The sequence below is a fragment of the Camelus dromedarius genome, chromosome 12, assembly GCF_036321535.1.
Source record: "Camelus dromedarius isolate mCamDro1 chromosome 12, mCamDro1.pat, whole genome shotgun sequence".
NCBI classification, from domain to species: domain Eukaryota; kingdom Metazoa; phylum Chordata; class Mammalia; order Artiodactyla; family Camelidae; genus Camelus; species Camelus dromedarius.
The window spans coordinates 52,296,813-52,315,296 of NC_087447.1; the positions used below are offsets into that span (position 1 = coordinate 52,296,813).

The window sequence follows — 18,484 nt, forward strand, 5'->3', positions numbered from 1 at the left end:
GGGGAAGATAAGGAAGAGGATATGTTTGAAGGGATGATCATTTCTGAAAAATCCTTCTTTGTCTTGGAGGGCTCTGAATATCCTTCTTGTGCTAAAGTGGGTAAAGTTAAGGGGAATGCTCAAGTTCAGGCAGAAAGCTTATGACATACTTAGAAATTCAACCCAGACCCCCAACCCTGCATGTTGCTGGAGTCAGGGGTGGTCACAAGTAAGGTCTTGTGCACATTTCTGTCACTAATCAGGAGAGTGACAGGTTTCTGGACCAGGAAGGAAGGCTGCTTATCAAACTTCCTCTATTAAGTAACTGAACACACTCACATGTGAAAAATATAAACCCAAACTTCCTGCCAGACATCAGCCTTCGGAGGAGTTGGGAGGGGGCAAGAGACACGGGGACATTAGAAGACCAGTCTTGGGACGTTGACAAACCAAAATCAAGTCAACAGACTACAACTTATTTGTCATTAGAAAGCATCCCCTGGGTATCTCAGTTCCAGGGTTTGTTGTGTTAGAGATGTTGGAAGAGACACTTTCTAGAGACCAAGAATCCATTTGCAAAGAAAACATGTTTGTGGGAACTTTTTATAAAAAGCATTTGGGGAATAAGACATTTGTCTTTTTTCCCTAGCTTTGTAAGATTCCTTACAGAGCACATTTGATGCTGAAATGGAGCCTGGCAGGGCACTGTTGCAGTCATAAAATATTTTACTGTTTTGAATAATAAAATTCAATTAAAATGTTAAACTTCTCCATATGTTACCACTCCCTTATAAACTTCTAGGCAGAAACATCAGGTTTTTAGCTTTGAACCATTAAATGTTATTTTAATTAAAAATATGCCAACAACAAAAATGTTAACATGCACACTCTCTATAAAAGTACCACCAGTATTTTGTCATTAGCATGGGAAAGAGCTTGCATTTAATTCCTTTACGGAAGGAATGCATCCCAGACTTTTACCTTGAAAATGTAGACACATGCACTGTGGTTCAAAGTTCAAAGACAGAAGCAAATTCACAAAGCATTAAGGTGGAAGAAAATTACTTTCACATTCTTCCTTATCTGATTTTTGGGTTCCCAATACCACAATCCTTTTGTAGTCCAGGTAGAAAATAGTGTACCCTTCAGCTCGTAATTCTGCTAGGGAGGCAGAACTAGGAGGGAGTATGAAACAAAAGCAGGGTGAGTTCTAAGCTTTTTGCTTCTAGAAACCACAAAGAAATAAGCCCGAGACAGCTAATTCCAAGGACTCATTTCCTCTGTGAGTAGGTGGGAGTCAGAGGTAATGGGATTTGAGAATTGTCTGCATTCAAATAATTCCTATGTCTGAGAATAAATAATGAAAACTTCTCCCACATTTTGGTGTGCTGCTGGAGAACCCTGCACAGTTCATTTCCCCTCCAGCGAGCATGCTTTTAGGAGACAGCTATTGTATCAGCTAAGTTCTGTAGCCTCACAGGTCAGGGGCCAAGCCCAGAGACTCTCCAGAGGTCTGCAGGCCCCAGAGGCATAAATAAGTTGGCTCTTGCCCCAAAGGAGTGGCAAAAGGGAATATTCTTCTCTAGCACTCTAGTATTTCACCAAAGCTGGCCAAAATGGGAGAGGAAAAAATTGTCTCTGGTGCACATACAATGATACAAAAATAGTAAATTCTGTTTAGGGCACACCCCCCACCAGGACCTTGACTTTCTTGGCTGAGTCTGCAAGGGCCACTCTAGAGCTTAGGTGCAAAAGTGACCTTTGTGCCAGAAGTCATCCTGTCCAGATCCTTTGGGAAGGGACCAGGGACCAGCCTAAAGGCAATGTTTGAGAGGAGAAAGCGCATCCTCATCTGGGGACTTAATTATCATGTGTCCCTAGTGATCCCCACATGGACTAACCAGAGGGGTGAGATGGGGGCTTCTGGGAGGAAAGACCTACAGCCCACCGGGCCCTACCTCTGCCTGACAGGAAAGAGCCGTGAGACTAGCAGGGCTAAGGGCTGTGCAGGGTGAAACCACCCTCACCCTTTCCTGTCTTTTAAAAACTCTTACTGCCTTCCTCTTTCCAGATCTTATAACCGAAGACTCTTTGTTCTTAATTCTGAGCACCGAGAGGTGAGCACTAGGATAGAAAATATCCTACCACATAGCAAGGCCCACCAGTGGTGGCGTAATAAGAGAGGTAGAGGGTAGAGGCAGCTGGAAAAGCCCTGTGTATGTAATTCTTTCCATCCCTACCTGTATTCTAGAATAATAATAAATATTAGTAGTAGTAACAGTAACAAAGGTAGAGGTGGTAGTAATAATAGTAGCATTACCTTTCATTTATTAAGCCCTAACTACATGCTGGGCACCTTTACACGTATCGGTTCTGTTAATCCTCACACTATTAAGATGTATACACTGAGGCTCAGAATGCTTAAGAAACCATTTAGAAACGAACCATTCGGGGCTCCTCTTTACTAACTAGAATATGGCTTGTTAGAACATCAAATTGATAACTGATTAATTAAAACTCTTCAAAGACATTCTCCACGGTGGCTGAGTGCACTGACCCTCTTTAAGAGCGAGGGTACAATTTAATTCACAGTCCTGGCAGGCTAACTATCAAGGCCCACTGAAGAACTCCCTGTCATCCTGGGAAACAAAAATCTACAATTTTTATGAACTAGGACCCACAGACAGGACCCATAGCTAAAGGGAAACAGTCAGCATGTCAAGACATTCATAAGGACACTATACAATCAGTGGGTGTCCCAGAGGCTTAACAAACAGCACAAAGAGCTTAATTCAGAATCAGGGACCCCCAACAGCACAATTAGGTTTCACAAGGCAGATTCTAATGGTAACAGTCCTTTTCTTTGAAAGATATACAGATTCCGGAATCCTATGGCAATGCTGTGGAAATATGCAAGCATGCCTATAAAAGACATTTCTCCACAAACTGCTGAAATGACTGGATAGCTCAGTCAAATAAGGGAGATTTGGAAGAACTGAAATTCCATTCACTTCCCAAATCATAATCTTTATTTTCCTGAACTGAGATTTATCCACATAGGTTCTAAATTTCTAATCAACCAATATTCTCCCCCTCCCTCCACCTTTTTGATTCTTTTTCAACGCAATAACTTGCACAAAGAAGTCTTTAGTTTCCTTAGCAACTGTTTGAAATTTATTTGGTTATCAAAATAAGCTGTTCCATTTTGGAGAGCTCAGCTGAGCCTGCGTGCAGAAATTTGCATGGTTCAAACTGATAGGCAATTTTGATTTCATCACAGAAAGAAGAAAATGCTATCCCTAGCCCACCGATTAAACCATCAGAAATGCTTGTTTATTCAATGCTTTTCCCCACTTCTCCATTAATGCATAACATAAGTTCTTGTGGCTTTACTTCGAAAAGCTGCTGTATTTGGTTTCTGTCCATGACAACTCAGAAATGGTTACAGCCACTTTGAAGATATACTATAAATTGCAGTTTGATGTTACTCTCAAAGACATGATGAACATGTAAAACACTGGGTTCATCATATATTTCATTTGTATAATAAAGAATTATATATCCTTTAAAGATATTCAAAAATGCCCCAAACTTTGTAGGATCTTTGAGGAGAAACTGTTAATTAATCTGAATGTCTGAAATTCTAATAACTGACACGGAATGGTTTGGGATTTGGGTGGACAAGAAGAAAGGGACTAACATTTGTTGAGTGCTCCTTCATAATTAGTCTTTGAAAAGACAGGTATCATCAATCCTTGTTCCACAGATGAGGAAACCAAGGCCAAAGGATGCAGATGGAATAACTGGTATGAGTTAACAGAGACAATAAATGGCAGGGCCAGGATACAAACCCTGGACTCTCTGGCTCCAAGGCCCACTTATCCTCTTTCCATCATCCACATTGCTTTCCCTATCACTGTGGAATGGGGCTCTAATCTTAATTCTGGAATCAGCTCTCCTCTCTGATACCTTTAGAAGGGACAGAAAATATACACTCACATCAGGGTTAAAGACTTTCCCCCCTGAGATTTGTCTAAGGAACTAGATTTTTAACATCACAATTAAAAATATAAACTGAGTAGACATTGGTTTGACCAAAGCAAAAGAAATTAAGAAGAATGTGATCTCACATAAACTATAGGAAGCTTTGTCCTCTGTTTTTCCAGACTGATGCATTTTTTTGTCACACTAATTGCTTTTGATGCTGACCACTTTCCAGCACTGCATTGCATTTTAGGGGTTTGTAAACAGGATTTCCATTTGCATTAGTAATGACAGATAATCCCTTTAAGCAAAAATATTCCAATTAAAGTAAACCAATCAGCTGGTGCAATTTTATTTCGTCTCTTATCTGCACCTTCTGCTCCTTGGGAAAAACAAAACAAAACCTAAACAACCCACAAACTAATTTCATTAGAGTGGGCGATTTTAGATAGATCCAACTCCTGTTTAAAGAATGTTTGATAGAGATCATAGAGAGAAAAAAAATTCATTCTGCTAAATGAGATCCTTTACCAATGCCTTGAAGGTTAAACATATCTTAAATCTGCATTTGCTCACACCCAAATAAAGACAGTCCTCATTTACAGTATTCACCTATGGCATCTGACACTAGCACTGACGTGGGAATAACAAGCCAACAGCAGGACCATGGGCAGGGCCAACCTGAAAAAAAATTCTCAAGAACAATGTCATTAATCATATGTTGATTCTATTACTAATTTCATATGTAGGGCTTGGGAATTAGAATAGACCTTAGAGATAATCTAGCTCAATAAGCTCCTTTCAAAGAGGAGGAAAATAAAGTCGAGAAAGTCTTTCAATGGATTTGTTTAAGGTCATCACAAGTGGCAGCAGCTGGACTTGAACCCAGAGCTCTTCCCATGGCCCCAACCACACTCCCTTCATCTCCTATTAAGGAGCAAAGAAAGTGTAAATCATTCAATGCTTTAAGTCATAAAACTTTTATAAAGGAGAAGGTTGGCTTTGCCCCTCAGAACAGTAGGCAGAGGTTCTGCTTCCACTCTGTGGAAATGCCCTCAGTTCCCTTAAAGATGAACATAGGTCAAGAGTTGATTTCGGCCTCTAGGATCATTCAGAGATCATGAATAGCTACTCGGGCCAAGCATGTGCTACTCTGTGAGCCAAACTGACTCCTAGAAGGCAGATCCTTGAAAGGTCAGGGAAGCTTAGAAGCCACAACCCCAGAGTTAACTAAGAGGAAAGAAGATGTAAGCAGAGAAGGTTGGAGGCAGCTGTGACCACTGTGCTGAACACCAGAGAGATAAAGCAGGTCACAGAAGAAGGGATGGTCACACTGCCCAGAACGACAACCAGAATGGCCCATAAGCTCAGACATCCTTCCGGGGACCAATTTTTGTGCATCTGTGCCACTCTTGGCTGACAGTGAAAGAATTTGTGTTGATGGCATGTTAGAAAGACCCCCCAAGAAATTCAGAACATGGGTCCATGATGTCCCATTCAAGATTGCCAACCTCCAAATGTCACCACCACTTCCATCACTGATAAGGAAATATTTGTGTCTCATTGTAGAATGGGATTTCTCATCCACATCTCCTTCAGGGTCTTATAACCATGAGGTGAGTCAGGGAGGGCAATTTATGGAGAGAACAAGAAACTTAGAGTCACACAGACCTGGGCTCATGTCCCCGGTTCCACTATTTACTGGCCACGTGAGTCTGGCCAAGTCACTTAATCAATGTGATCCTTAGTTCTTACATCTAAAATGGGTATAAATAATTATACTTACCTCACAGGATTTCTGTGAGGATTAAATGTGAAATGCTCTTGACAAAAAGTTTTGAAACAAACACACTGTATAAATACTAATGATTACTGGTATTGTAGATGAGGAAAATGGGGCTCAGGAAAATTAAGTGACTTACTCAAGGTTACATGGTTGGAACATGCTGGAGCAGCTGAACAGGTGTTTGCATTAAACCACAAGGGTCCAAGGGTATTTCAATTACAGCACACCCTCTACCCATCCTGATGCACCCGCTCCAGGAGACGCCCACTCATCCCATGAGGTAGCCCGAGAGGGGCTCATCATGATCCCACACAAGCAAAGGCAGCCACCCAGAGGTGTGAAAGCCCATGACGCTTCCCTTGAGGCATGGGATGGGATGCTGCTGAGCACCATGAGCCTTGCCCAAGCCCCGCGATGAGCTCACAGTGACAAGGAGCTGCGATGAAGACACAGGTGGCCTGGCAGCCGGCGTGGAGTGCAGAGGGATGGAGGAAGCACCAGAGCATGGAGCTGTGAGTCAGGCACATGGCGCGCATAATGGAGGTCTCCTTGGTTCAAAGGTAGACACAGAGGACTCACGACACGGACAACACAGCAACCCTACCTTCTGTGGCTCCTTTGCCTTTCCTGTCAGGGATCTCTAACCCAGTGCCCCCTGAGGGATACAGGGAGACGTCCGTTGGCACAGGCCAACTGCTGGCTGTGTCCTCCGTGATCTCATACATCTGCCCCTCCATCGGCTGCAGGTGCCAGTTTAGGCCAAACAGGTGCATGGCTGTGGTGAGCAATGAGAAAAGTCATCTTTTTCTGCTGGAGGCGGAAATGGAACTCCCAATGCCACAGGGGAGGGCAGGTGAGGGTGGGGAACACAGGAATTCAGTTCGGTTTAGTTTGACAAAGCGCCCCTGAAGAGAGCTCTTGTGGTGCCGAGCCCTACATAGGGGACTGGGGTGCAGAGATGCTCCAGGCACAGGACCCTGCCCTTGGGGGCTCATGGTCTAGTGGACCTGGGAGAGGGGCAGGGGTGGGGGAGCTTCAGAACGTCGTGGCCTTTTGCTTCAAAAGATATATAACAATCTAGAGGGGAAAGCTGCAGTTTGTATCACGAAGGGTTAATTTCCTTACTATAAAAATAACTCCTACAAGTAACAAGCAGAGTCCAACAACTCGGTAGGAAAACAGGCATAGGGTATGAACAGGCAGTTTACAGAATAAGAAATGCAGTTGGCTCTCAGTCCTCTGAAAAGACTCTAGACGTCACTCGTAGTAGGAGAAATGTAAGTCAAACGTTGGAATGCTATTTTTCACATATGGTTTGGCAAAGATAAAAAAAGGTTGAAAATATACAGTATTGGAAGAGAACAGGAAATCAGCACTCTCATACTTCGCTGGTGTGAACATAAGCTGGTGCAAACCCTGTGCAGGGCAATTTGACAAAAGCTATCATATTTAAAATACACATACTCTTTACTCTGGAACTTAGAGGTTCCAATTCTCCTCCAGATATGCTCACACACATGCTAACTGATGTACATACAAGGTTATTCACTGCAGCATTGTTTGTAACAGCAAAATATTAGAAACCAGTCCATCAATAAGGGGCTAGATAAGTTATGTCTATACAATATACTGTGCAACCAGAAAAGAGAGTAAGGAAGCTCTTTGTATTTTTCCGGATGGAAAATTGTAACATGCAGAACAGTGTATCTGATATACTACCTTTGGGTGAAAAACAATTCCTATGTATGTACAGAGTATTTCTGGAAGGATATGAAAGACACTGGTAACAGTGGGTGCATTCTATGAAGGAAACATGTTAAGGGTCTGGGAAAGGAGAGAGATTTGCTTTTCACTGTATATCTGTTGTACATTTTGATTCTGTGTATTTTTGTGATTTTGTACAATTTTGTGATTTTTATTTTGTGCATTTCTGTTTTAAAAATATTTTTCCAAGGTAGCAATGGTTAAATACCCTTGGGCAACAATCTAGAAGAGACGACAAGACACCAAAGAATGGACATTGTCCCTTGAGATACACAATGCTTGAGAAGGCTGAGAAGTCTCTTTCCAAAAAGGTTTGCCATCCAGTATAAAGTGTCTGCTTAAATCCCGTTTAGGATTCAAGACTTGAGCCTTATCAGTGGTCCATACTTACCTCTTCTGGGATGCCTTCCTTGATTCCCTACATACAGAGTTAAGTACTCCAGCCCCTGACCCCCACAGCATCCTGTATGTGGCACCACTCCTTTGTTCAGTCCATGAACATTTTCTACAAGTCCACTCTGTGCCAGGACCCATGGCTGACCCTGGGGAGCCAGAACTGAATAAGACACCCTTGCTTCCACACACTCACAGTCAAGTAGTCAGAAGGATTAGAAAGCCCAGAGGAGGGGGTGACTGACACTAGAGGGGTCAGAAGAACACAGAGAAGGATCTATAGAGATAGGAACGCCCAATGTAATCATGTTTACTGAGGACCAACTGTGTGCCAGGCAGTGTTCCAGGTAATTTGTATACATTATACCTAATCCTCACAGCAACCCTGCTAGACCGAATTTACAGATGTGCACATTTAATTAACTCAGATGGTTAACTAAAATTGTGGTAATCATAAAACTGACTTCTTGAGTGCTTGCCATGTGGCAAGCACTGTGCTAAGAGTAGTAAACACAGTATTTCCTTTAACTCTCACAACAATCCTAACAGGTGATAATCCCATTTGCTGATGAAGAAACTAAGACACAGAGACATCAATTAACATTTGGAAGGTTCAATGTCTAACAAGAAGCACAGTCTAGACCAGAATCCCCAACTGTTTCAATCCTGAAATCATACCATCTGTCTTGCAGACCAGAAGGCCAGGCTCTCCCCACTTCACCACTGCCTTTCACTAGCTGTATCTAGTAAAGCAGGTGGGCCTTCTAAAGACATCCCCTTTTACACATTAAGCAGCCTCCAAGGCTCTTCCATGCCTTTTTAGGTAGCAACACAGGATCCTGCGAGGAAGACAGAGAGTTGTGTCACTTGGCCCCAGTTCGTGGAAGAGGTCATTGATGGTGGTCTTGAGGGGCCGTGTGACTGTCTTCAAGACACAAAAAACTGTGTAGAGGAGACTGGAGCTTCGTACATTCTTCCGATTCCTGATCCAAACACAAGCCACCAAGGAACACACCCAAGTTTGACTTAACCAGGAGGGTGTATGCTGGTATGGAATCTGACCGTCTGCTTTCTCTTTGGTTACTGTGGTGCAGGGGACAGTGTGCTGTACCAAGGGCAAGAAAGCCCTACCTGCCACTTCCTTGCTACACGCATTCTCATTTGAGAACTGGGGATGAAAATATTTCAAGGGATTACTGTATCATAAGAGATAATATATCACAAAGCGCTTTGTAAACTGTGCATGTGTGATTATTATGTTTTATGATGGTTATAGCCATACTGTTGAGAATACTGCTAAAGTAGTAGCTAACTTTTATAGAGCACTTTTTAGGCACCAGGCATTAAATGAGGTGCTTACACTGCTGTTGACTCTGTGTGGTTGACAGTAATAATAAAATTAACCTGCCTGTTAGAAGTGAGTACACTGCTTTTTCCAAGGCTGAATTAGCTACCATATCTGCTTACCTTCTTACTGTTTTAATCTATATATTGGCAACTCCAAAGGTAACGGAGAAATTGTTTGAACGACAGACAACTCAGATACACGCAGTTAAATGAGCAGTGCTTCTTTCCCCGTTAGAATCAATTATCTCATCTAAGTGTGCAAAAGAGCTGTCTTGTTAAAAGGTCAGGAGAATTAACTAACCCTGGGATGAAAGGAACTCTCACAGCTTTGTGAAGAGAAACATTTTTATTGTCAAAGCTTTCTCTCATTTTTAACAAGATGCAAAAGCAAGTTCTTGCTTTAAAACATATGCGGAGGGGGAAGAAAAGCCAGTGGAAAAAGTGTTCCAGGTAAAAATGACACAAGATCTGGGGACACTGGGAAGTCAGTAAGGGCAGGACAGTCCACAGCTAGATGGGGGAGGGCAGTCAGACAAAACTTAGGGGTGTACGTTGGCACCCCTTCCTCTCAGCTCAGTACCCCCTACCCTGGCCACCACAAACAGAGGCCCACACAGTTGTGCGGCTGGCCGGTCTCTCTTGGTGACCTGTAGAAGATGTGCTCCTGGGAACCACCTGGGAAGGCCAAGTTCTGGATCCAGCTCAAACCTGGACTCTCTCAGGAGACTCAGTCATCCAGACATAATTCTGGAGGCTGGTGGGGAGAGACGTGAATATAGGACTGCTCAAATTGGCTGAGAAATGGCCAGCTGAAAAGTAAGATTTAGAGAGAGGGGTAGGATGGTATGCAGTCAGAGATGTGACAATCCACCAATGATGTTGCTTTAAAGCCAAAATAAAAGGGACCCTTACTCAGTCTGTGATCCACAGTCTCAAATATAAGTCATGCTGAGGGCCCCTCAATTCTTTTACTGTATTGTTTGATGGGTGGTTAATTGTATGGTTCTGGGTTACGGGGGACAGGAAGAGAGAAGGAAGGGAAGTAGTTTGCTCTGGTCTCTTCCCAAAGGACACAGTGCCACTCAGTCAGAGACAGTTCAAGAAATATCTCAGCTCAAGCAACCACTCTTTTTTATCCTTGATAATACTCAAAATATAACAACAGTAACTCAAACCCGGTACCGTATGAGTGCGTACTACATGCCAAATGCTTAATTTATATTATTCAATTGAATCTTCGTGGAAAGAGAGATTGAAAAACCCATTATTGGAGAATGGGTCCAACAGAACTGAACAGATATTGAGCTAGAAGAATATATTCCGATTTACTCAGAGTAAGTTACCTCACATCACAGAGCTGGTAGAAATTTGAGACAAGTTCTAAACTCAGGAGCCTGTGTTCCCTGGTCAAGCTTTCTCTTTTACACATTTTATTTTAAATAAAAGGTAAAATATGCGCAATATAAAGCCACCAGCAAATAAAGACTGAAATTAATGTTTGGGGGTCCCAGTGCTGATAATAAATATTTCCTGCCCCACAGCAACAATCATGTAAAGCTGTGGACAGCGGTAAATGCATGCTATCCAACGACTTGGAAATAACAGCCGTGGATCCAAAAAAAATTAAGAAATATAAATGGTCCTCCCTAGCCCGCTTTAAGACCAGACCTCTGAAACAATATAAATTATAATCATCATAATCCCTTTTTTCAGAGGAATTAATGGTAACCACCAATGTACATCATAGGATTATCTAAATTACACCCTGCGTTGTGTATTTATAACTGTTGGTGCAAAACTCTCCCAAGTACGTTGAAAGTGACCTAAATAAGAAACCTGATACTAGTGTTCCCTTCAAACTAGTCTGTAATTCAATGAAAAGGTGAAAAGATGAGAAAGAGTTCAGGAAAAGGCTGTGGAAAGGTAGGGAGTTCACAGGATCACCCACACTGAAATGTTAATGATTTCTAAAAGCAAGGAGAGCCAGGGTGGGTGAAGTTTCTTATTCCCTCAGCTCTGGTCAGTCTGATCCCAGGGCTGACATTTTCCAGTTGCCTTTTCCTGTGCAACAAGACATGAGAGATGGCCAGGAAAGTGCAAGCTCTCACTTGACATTTTTAAGAAAAATGCTCAATAGATGTTCAGACATTGAAGGCTCCCCCCCGCCCCCAGAAACCAGCCAGCAGGAGGCAATTAACAAAGTCATTATGCAGGAGTCACCGGTGTAAGTGTAGGAGAGTTTCCACTGTCACAGGCACACTTCGCTTCCAAAAATTGGATGCAACAAATCCACTTGCATCTGTAAATTAGCAGCTCCAGGTAGTGACTAGAGATGGTTACAGCCTTAAGAAACTGTTGATTCAAGAGGCATTTTTTGGTTTCAAAAGGCAGTGGGATCTAACCCAGCTGCATGGCTCCCCACTTTTTCTGTTTTATACTAGCTCTCAGCTGTTTGTTTGTTTTTAATTAGCACCATTTCTGTAAAATATAAGCCATTGGAGTTCTTTGACTTATGGTCTTCTAATGTGGAAAGCAGAAAACAAAAAGGCAAAACAGTAATAATAACAACAATGAAATGACAGAATTTCATTTCTCAGGTTCTACTCCTGGTTTTGCTACAAAGCCACAGTATTCAAAAGTTCCAAACCTAGAAGCCATGGAGATGTACATTGCAGTTTATCAGCAAAGACATTGGAAGCAATCTAGATGTCTTAAAACAGGAGAATGACTTAGCTAAATTATGATACATGTACTGGATGGAATGCAAGGTAACCATTATTAAAAAATAACTGGCAACCAGCAAAGAGGGCAAATGCTTACCGTATAAAGTTAAGGGGGGAGAAAAAAATGACAAAACACAAAATTGCATGTATTTGCTGACTGCATCTTTGTAAAACTGAGAATGCATATGAAAAAAAATCTAGAAAGACATATGTGAAAATGACATCAGGCTTTGAATTATAGTAGTAGGACTATTGATAAACTTTCTTTACTAGTTTCCAAACTCACTTCCATGCTGTTTACATTAAAAGGAAGTTCTACAGCTTAGTCTCAGGAGCAATAGGTAAAGAAGGATGACAGAGCAGAGAGGGGAGATCCTGACTTTGAGCATACACCCTGAGTCAGACACTCAGGTAAGGACAATTACCTACATTATGTCATTCAGTCCTTACACAAACCCTGAGAAAATGATTAGCATTCCCGTTTTACAGACAAAGAAAGTAGAGTCTCAGAGAGGCTGCGTAACCTGCCCAAAGACACTTCCCAAGGTGTTTCCCAGATGAGAAGTGATAAAGTCACATTTGAACCCAGATCTGACTGGTTCCAAAGTCCAGGCTCACCTCCTGGTACCTCAGATCACTGATGAGTTACAATGGCTGAAATTAAATTAACATTAAAAAAAAATTAAGGCAAAGCCTTTGCTGACAGCACAGCCAGATTTTTGCTTTTGAGATAGACTGTTAAAGGCCTTCATCCTAGGGATAAAGTATGGGGTCCCCACCTTTCAACATCCTGACTGCCATAGGCATGGCTGACCCCCACAGTCAAAACCAAGTTCATGCAAGTGAGCTACTGGACCTTTGGCAGAGTCAGTCCTCAAGTTCAGGTCTCTCTGGGCACTCAGAGCCAGGTCATTTACTAGTTTTGTGACTTTGGGCAAATTACTTAGCCTCTCTGGGTCTCCATTTCCTTATCTGTAGTATAGATAGTAATACTCACCTTGAAGGATGAAATGAAATAATACATGTAATTTGCTTAACACTGTGCCTGGCACGTTTTTACTCTGCACACATAGTAGGAGCAAAATAAATGGCAACTGTCATCATCCCTGTCACCTTGCTATGCTGATTTTCCTGATTCCTGGATCCACTGAAAGCTTTGTTTAAGGTAGCTCCATTACATCACCTTTTCCTTCTTTCCATATATTTCCCCTAATTCCTCTTTCGTGCCAACTGCAAATTTCTCTGAGCGGAGGGCCCTCTCCCCATCCTGCTCCCAGGAGCTGACAGACTTCGGGCACAGGAACTAGAGGTATTTTTCCCAATGGATAAAACAGTTTTTAAAAGTGGAATCACTATAAAGCAGGCTGATAGGATCCCAGTGGTTGACTATGTGGGGCTAATTTCAAATCAAGTAAATATATTGTATTTCTTCCAGTCTCTGGATAAACTTGACCACAACAATCAAGGTTACTGTCTCTCACCCCCAAATTAAGTGTTTTCTAGAGAGTGGACCGGGGCACAGGTCACCATTTTTCTATATTACACAATGGTGTAGGGGAGGGAGGCCTGTCAGCAAGACTTTGCTGGCAGCTGCTCAGTATTTCTGTAAAACAGGGTTGGGGGGTGGTCAGGCAGGAGAGAGGGGTGGAGGGACAGGCATGCCCACCATCAAAGCAGAGGACAGAGATCAATGTAACTGGAGGGCACTGAAAACTGGTGACACGGCAAGTTGTCAGGAAAGCAGGGCTGGAATCCAATTTGTACAGAATGGAGTAAACCAGTATTATTGCAGTAATAGAATAAGAAAGCTGTCTTTTCTGGGCACCTTTTACCCAGTGGGCTCTGCTAAGATTGCTTCTGCGCATGACGAGTTTAGGGGTTGGCCACCTCCACCCTGCCTTGGACTGACCTCCACTGGTTATCTGATCTCCCCTCACCCTACTCCCAACACTGCACTGGTTCCAGGGACGAGAAAAGGGGAGGCATGAGTAGAGTGGGTACCAGCGCAGGCTTGGCAGCCAGACAGCCCTGCCTTCCTTTTCTGGTTCTCCTGTTTATAGTCATGTGACTTGGATCATGCTATTTAACTCTTTCAAGCCCCAGCCTCCTCATCTATAAACAAGTGATAATAATACTTGCCCCAGCACTATATACAACAGCTAAGACATGGAAACAACCTAAGTGTCTACTGAAAGATGACTGGATAAAGAAGATGTAGTATTTATATATATTTATACATTGGAATACTACTCATCCATAAAAAAGAATAAAATAATGCCATTTACAGCAACATGGAAAGACCTGGAGATCACCATTCTAAATGAAGTCAGCCAGAAAGAGAATAAAAAATATCATATGATATCACTCATATGTGGAATCTAAAAAGGAAGGAAAAAGAAGACACTAATGAACTTATCTACAAAACAGAAACAGACTCACAGACATAGTAAACAAACATGGTTACCAGGGAGGAAAGAGGGTGGGAAGGGATAAATTGGGAGTTTGAGATTTGCAAATACTCACTACTATATATAAAATAGATAAATAATAAGTTTCTACTATATAGCACAGGAAACTAATTATCTTATAGTAACCTACAACAAAAAAGAATATGAAAAGGAATATATGTACATGTATGACTGAAACGTTATGTTGTGCACCAGAAATTGACACAACATTGCAAACTAACTATACTTCAATAAAAAATTTAAAAAATAATAATGGCTGCTCCAAAGAATTACAAAGATTAAAGGACATATTACATCTTATGAGCTTATCATGCTGCTTGGTGTTCACTCAAATGTACTCCCAGAAGGCAGCCTTCTATGTTGGCATCATTGTCATTCTTTGTATTACATATGCAAGTTTTCACTGAGAAAGTGAAGTACGGAGATCTCTTAAGGGAGCCGAGAAGTCCCTGAGTTTTTGTTTTGGTGGTGGGGGGATGCTGCTACAGCTGGACTTACAGCCACTGGGACCTGCCCCCACCCATGGGCAGATGAGACTCAGGCCTGACTAGAGCATTTGGGGCAGAGCCTGGGACTGCTCTGAGCCCATTCCAGACCTGTGATTCAGAGCTCTCGCCACTGAATAACCCTGCCATTAAGTCACAGCAGAAAATCCTGTAAGAGCAGGAAAGCCTCCCTCATGGCTTGTTCTTCCATCAGGCACTGCACTCTCAGACTAAAGGAGTCATCTTATTGAGTCTAAAGTTAAGGGAATGAGCCCACGGCACAGGCGATGTCAGGCCACCGGAGGCCCTCCCTTCAGGACAGAGATCATTTCTCTCATCTCTATCCCCCAGCACCTGACCCACAAGAGTGAAGAAAGAGGAAAGGAAGGAGACAGACAGACTGATAATAATTAGGATTATTATCAAAACAGTAACAGCTCCCACTTATTAAAAACTGTACCATGTCCATGACATAGTGCTGGAGGATTCAGATTCATTATGTCACTTAATCTCTCCACTTTTTAAGGCAGATAGTATCAGCAACCCCGTTTTATGGATGATGACCTCAAAACACAGTGACAAAGTAGGTATCATTTATCTGATTTTGTGTCTCTAGAAACCCAAGGCTCCGGAAGAAGGTGTCACTGCACCATTCATCATGGCAGCACCAAGATCCAAAACCAAGGGCGGGTCACCCCAGACCCTGAGCTCTTCTCAGACCACTGCCAAGACCACAGGACAGGCTTCCACACTGATCAGAATAACAAGCAGCTTCTGATCAAATCCTGCAGACAAAGCGACAGGCCAGGAAGTGATCTCTAGTAGAGGAAATGTTTAAACCTGGTAGAAGGTCCCTCCGCTGCCCAAGACCTTGCTGAGAAGCCAGGGAGCAGATACCCGGAGGCACCAGCCTGTTCAAGTGCTCTGCAAGAGTGCGCAGCCAGCCCTGCCCCTGCCAGCCTGGGAAAGTGCCCGTCATTTTCCGAGAGGGGGCGGAACGCTGGCTCCGTTGCCTTTCTCTGCAGTGCTTGCTTCCAAGTGTCAAGACTCTTCACACGGCTGTCTAAAGCACTTCTATAAAAAGGTATCTCAACTTAGCAAAGGACCAGACTCACATATGAGGCCTCATCCCCTCCTTCCTGTACCAGCCATCGGACAGGGCCGAAGGAACCATGGGTTTGGTTCCTGCTTGGGAGCTCTGGCAGGAGAAGATGCTTGTTGCTAGGGACCTTTTCCATAGCTACTGGAAAACGTCCTGTTACAGGGCTCCATGGAGGCACCTGCCCATTTCTTGATTTCTTTGGCCACATCAACCATGTAACTATTCCCCCCTTCCCCCAGGATCAAAGTGAATTAGGAGGTGGTCCCTACTGCACCTCTAAATGGAGGTTTAATTTGTGTACATATTATGAGGATAGGCCCTTTTCCCTCTAGAACAGTCACTTCAGCAGGAGGAACGAGGGAAGATAGCTTAACGTGGAGCCTACCACCCGGATTTGTAACGAGGGATAATATTTCTGTATAAGAAGCATTTTGAAGGAGCATTTTCATCTCTCATGGAACAGTGTGTGATGTCCCTCCTTTACCCCTACAGCTTCCCAGTCTCCTGCCCACCAATGTTTTCTAGCTCTTTGGGATCACACCGCATCTTCCTGCCTCCCTGCTTTGTGCAGAGCAAGGCCCTCAATAAATATGAGTTCTCTACTATACAGGGGCCCCTGGTTTGGCTCAGCCCTTCGATTAGGAAGTTGAAGGCAGCACAGAGTCCAGGCACGGTGATGGGGATATTGATGGTGATGATGATGCTGGTGATGTTAACAACAGCCCCTGTCATTAATAGAGCCAAGCACTGTGCTAACTGCTTGACAAACACACTGTCACTTAGCCCTCACAAAGATATAGGTACTATTATTATCCTCATTTGCAAGATGAGGAAACTAAGGCTCAAAAAGAGGTCCAACAACTTGCCCAAGATCATACATTTAATAAGAGGCAGAGGGTCGCTTCCAATCTGAGCCAAATCCAGACTGCACTGAATCTGTCCCCAACCACTATACACACTGCCTTCCTGATCAGATGTAGAACTGTGGGAATGACAACAATGGAAAATAAAACAAGGAAGTCTCACTATTATATAGACTTGCCTTACACCTCAAATTTTGTTGGTGGTATCTTCCTGAGGATAGAAACTTGAGCATTTGAAATGCTGGTTGAGCATGGTATCTGACATGCCCCATTACTTTGCCCTGCTCAGGAGCCTCGATCTGTATGGACTTCTCCTGTCCCTTGAACACACCTGTCTGTCCAGCCTCCAGGCTTTTGCTGATGCAAGGATGCTACATGGAATAGCCTCTGCCTCCCCTATTTTTAAAGTCATTCTCCCAACCTCTGAGGCCTACTTCAAATGGCACCTCTTGAGGGTTTCCATCACAACCCCCAGGCAAAAATGAGCTCTGCTCTCCCCTCCCCAGCCCTGGTTCCTGACCGTTATTTCAGCACCTCTCCCATGCACACTGCCTTGACAGCACATGCCCAGCGTTTCCTGTCCCTTTCGCACTCTGTTGTCCACCTATGTATCCAGTGGAGCAGACCTGTAGAGACAGTCAGGCTCCCAGTTCTGACCCTTACCAGCTACGCATCTGCAGATAAGTCATTTAACCACTCTGACCCTCAGGTTTTTCATCTGTAGAAATGGAAATAATATAAAACCCTCTCCTGGGGTCTTGTAAGGATTACATTTAAGAAAAATTCTTTCTAAAATGTATTGAAAATATAAGGCATTATTATTACATTGCTTAAAAGTTAATCATTGAAAGAAAAATACACCCTAAGTTAAATACACAAACTAATGCAAAGATTTATACATGAAATTTCCAACACAGCCCCAGACCAACACAACTAAGCAAATGTATGGTACAGTTTAATCGACTTAATGCTCTACAAAAAAGTTAGAAGACATAAGCAACAAGTTGCAAAAGAAGAGTTTCCAGTTTTCAGGTAAAGAAAAATGCTACTTCTCCTGAAATCCTCCTTTCATCTTTCTTACTCCCCACTCTATCTCCCCTCAAATACCCTTTCTGCACGCATAGTGGGTGGAGCCATGTGCGTGCTCACACACAGAGACTCACAGCCTGAGACACACACAGGAGTCCAGTGAGTCTGTCTTGCTGTAGAATTCTACAGCAAGGCCTGGGTGGAAAAATTCAGGACAACATGATAAAATGCCGGCCACGACACAATTAACGATCCTGGCATTTTTTTCTCTTCCCCCACTGGAGGCCGTGAACAAAATCTAACTCCAGGCTCAAAGGCGTGATAAATCCAGCTGTCTGCCATACACCAGCAGGAAAGGCTTCCTCCAAAATGAAATGTTATGCTGGTGACAATCTAATGCCACGTGAATCCTGGATAACAGCAGAATCAGATAATACGAGGGGCTAGTAGTGCTCAATGAGGGATGTGTGTCAAGGTCCCCTGGTGTCAGCTGGGCCTCCTGTGCTCTCCAAACCTGAACACTTTGGGTGCAAACCACAGTTCCACTTGCTGCCACAGGTA

At 43.1% G+C, this 18,484-nt stretch overlaps 1 protein-coding gene across 2 annotated transcripts in view; it reads right to left on the reverse strand.

The window, feature by feature from the left end:
* Positions 1 to 18,484, reverse strand: part of TENM4 (teneurin transmembrane protein 4) — a 2,614,938-nt gene that overhangs the window by 181,231 nt on the left and 2,415,223 nt on the right. For both annotated transcript variants that reach the window (XM_064492755.1, XM_031460439.2), the window contains one exon: positions 6,354 to 6,524. In XM_064492755.1, coding sequence (XP_064348825.1) covers positions 6,354 to 6,524 — 171 coding nt within the window. The remainder of the gene's footprint in view (positions 1 to 6,353; positions 6,525 to 18,484) is intronic.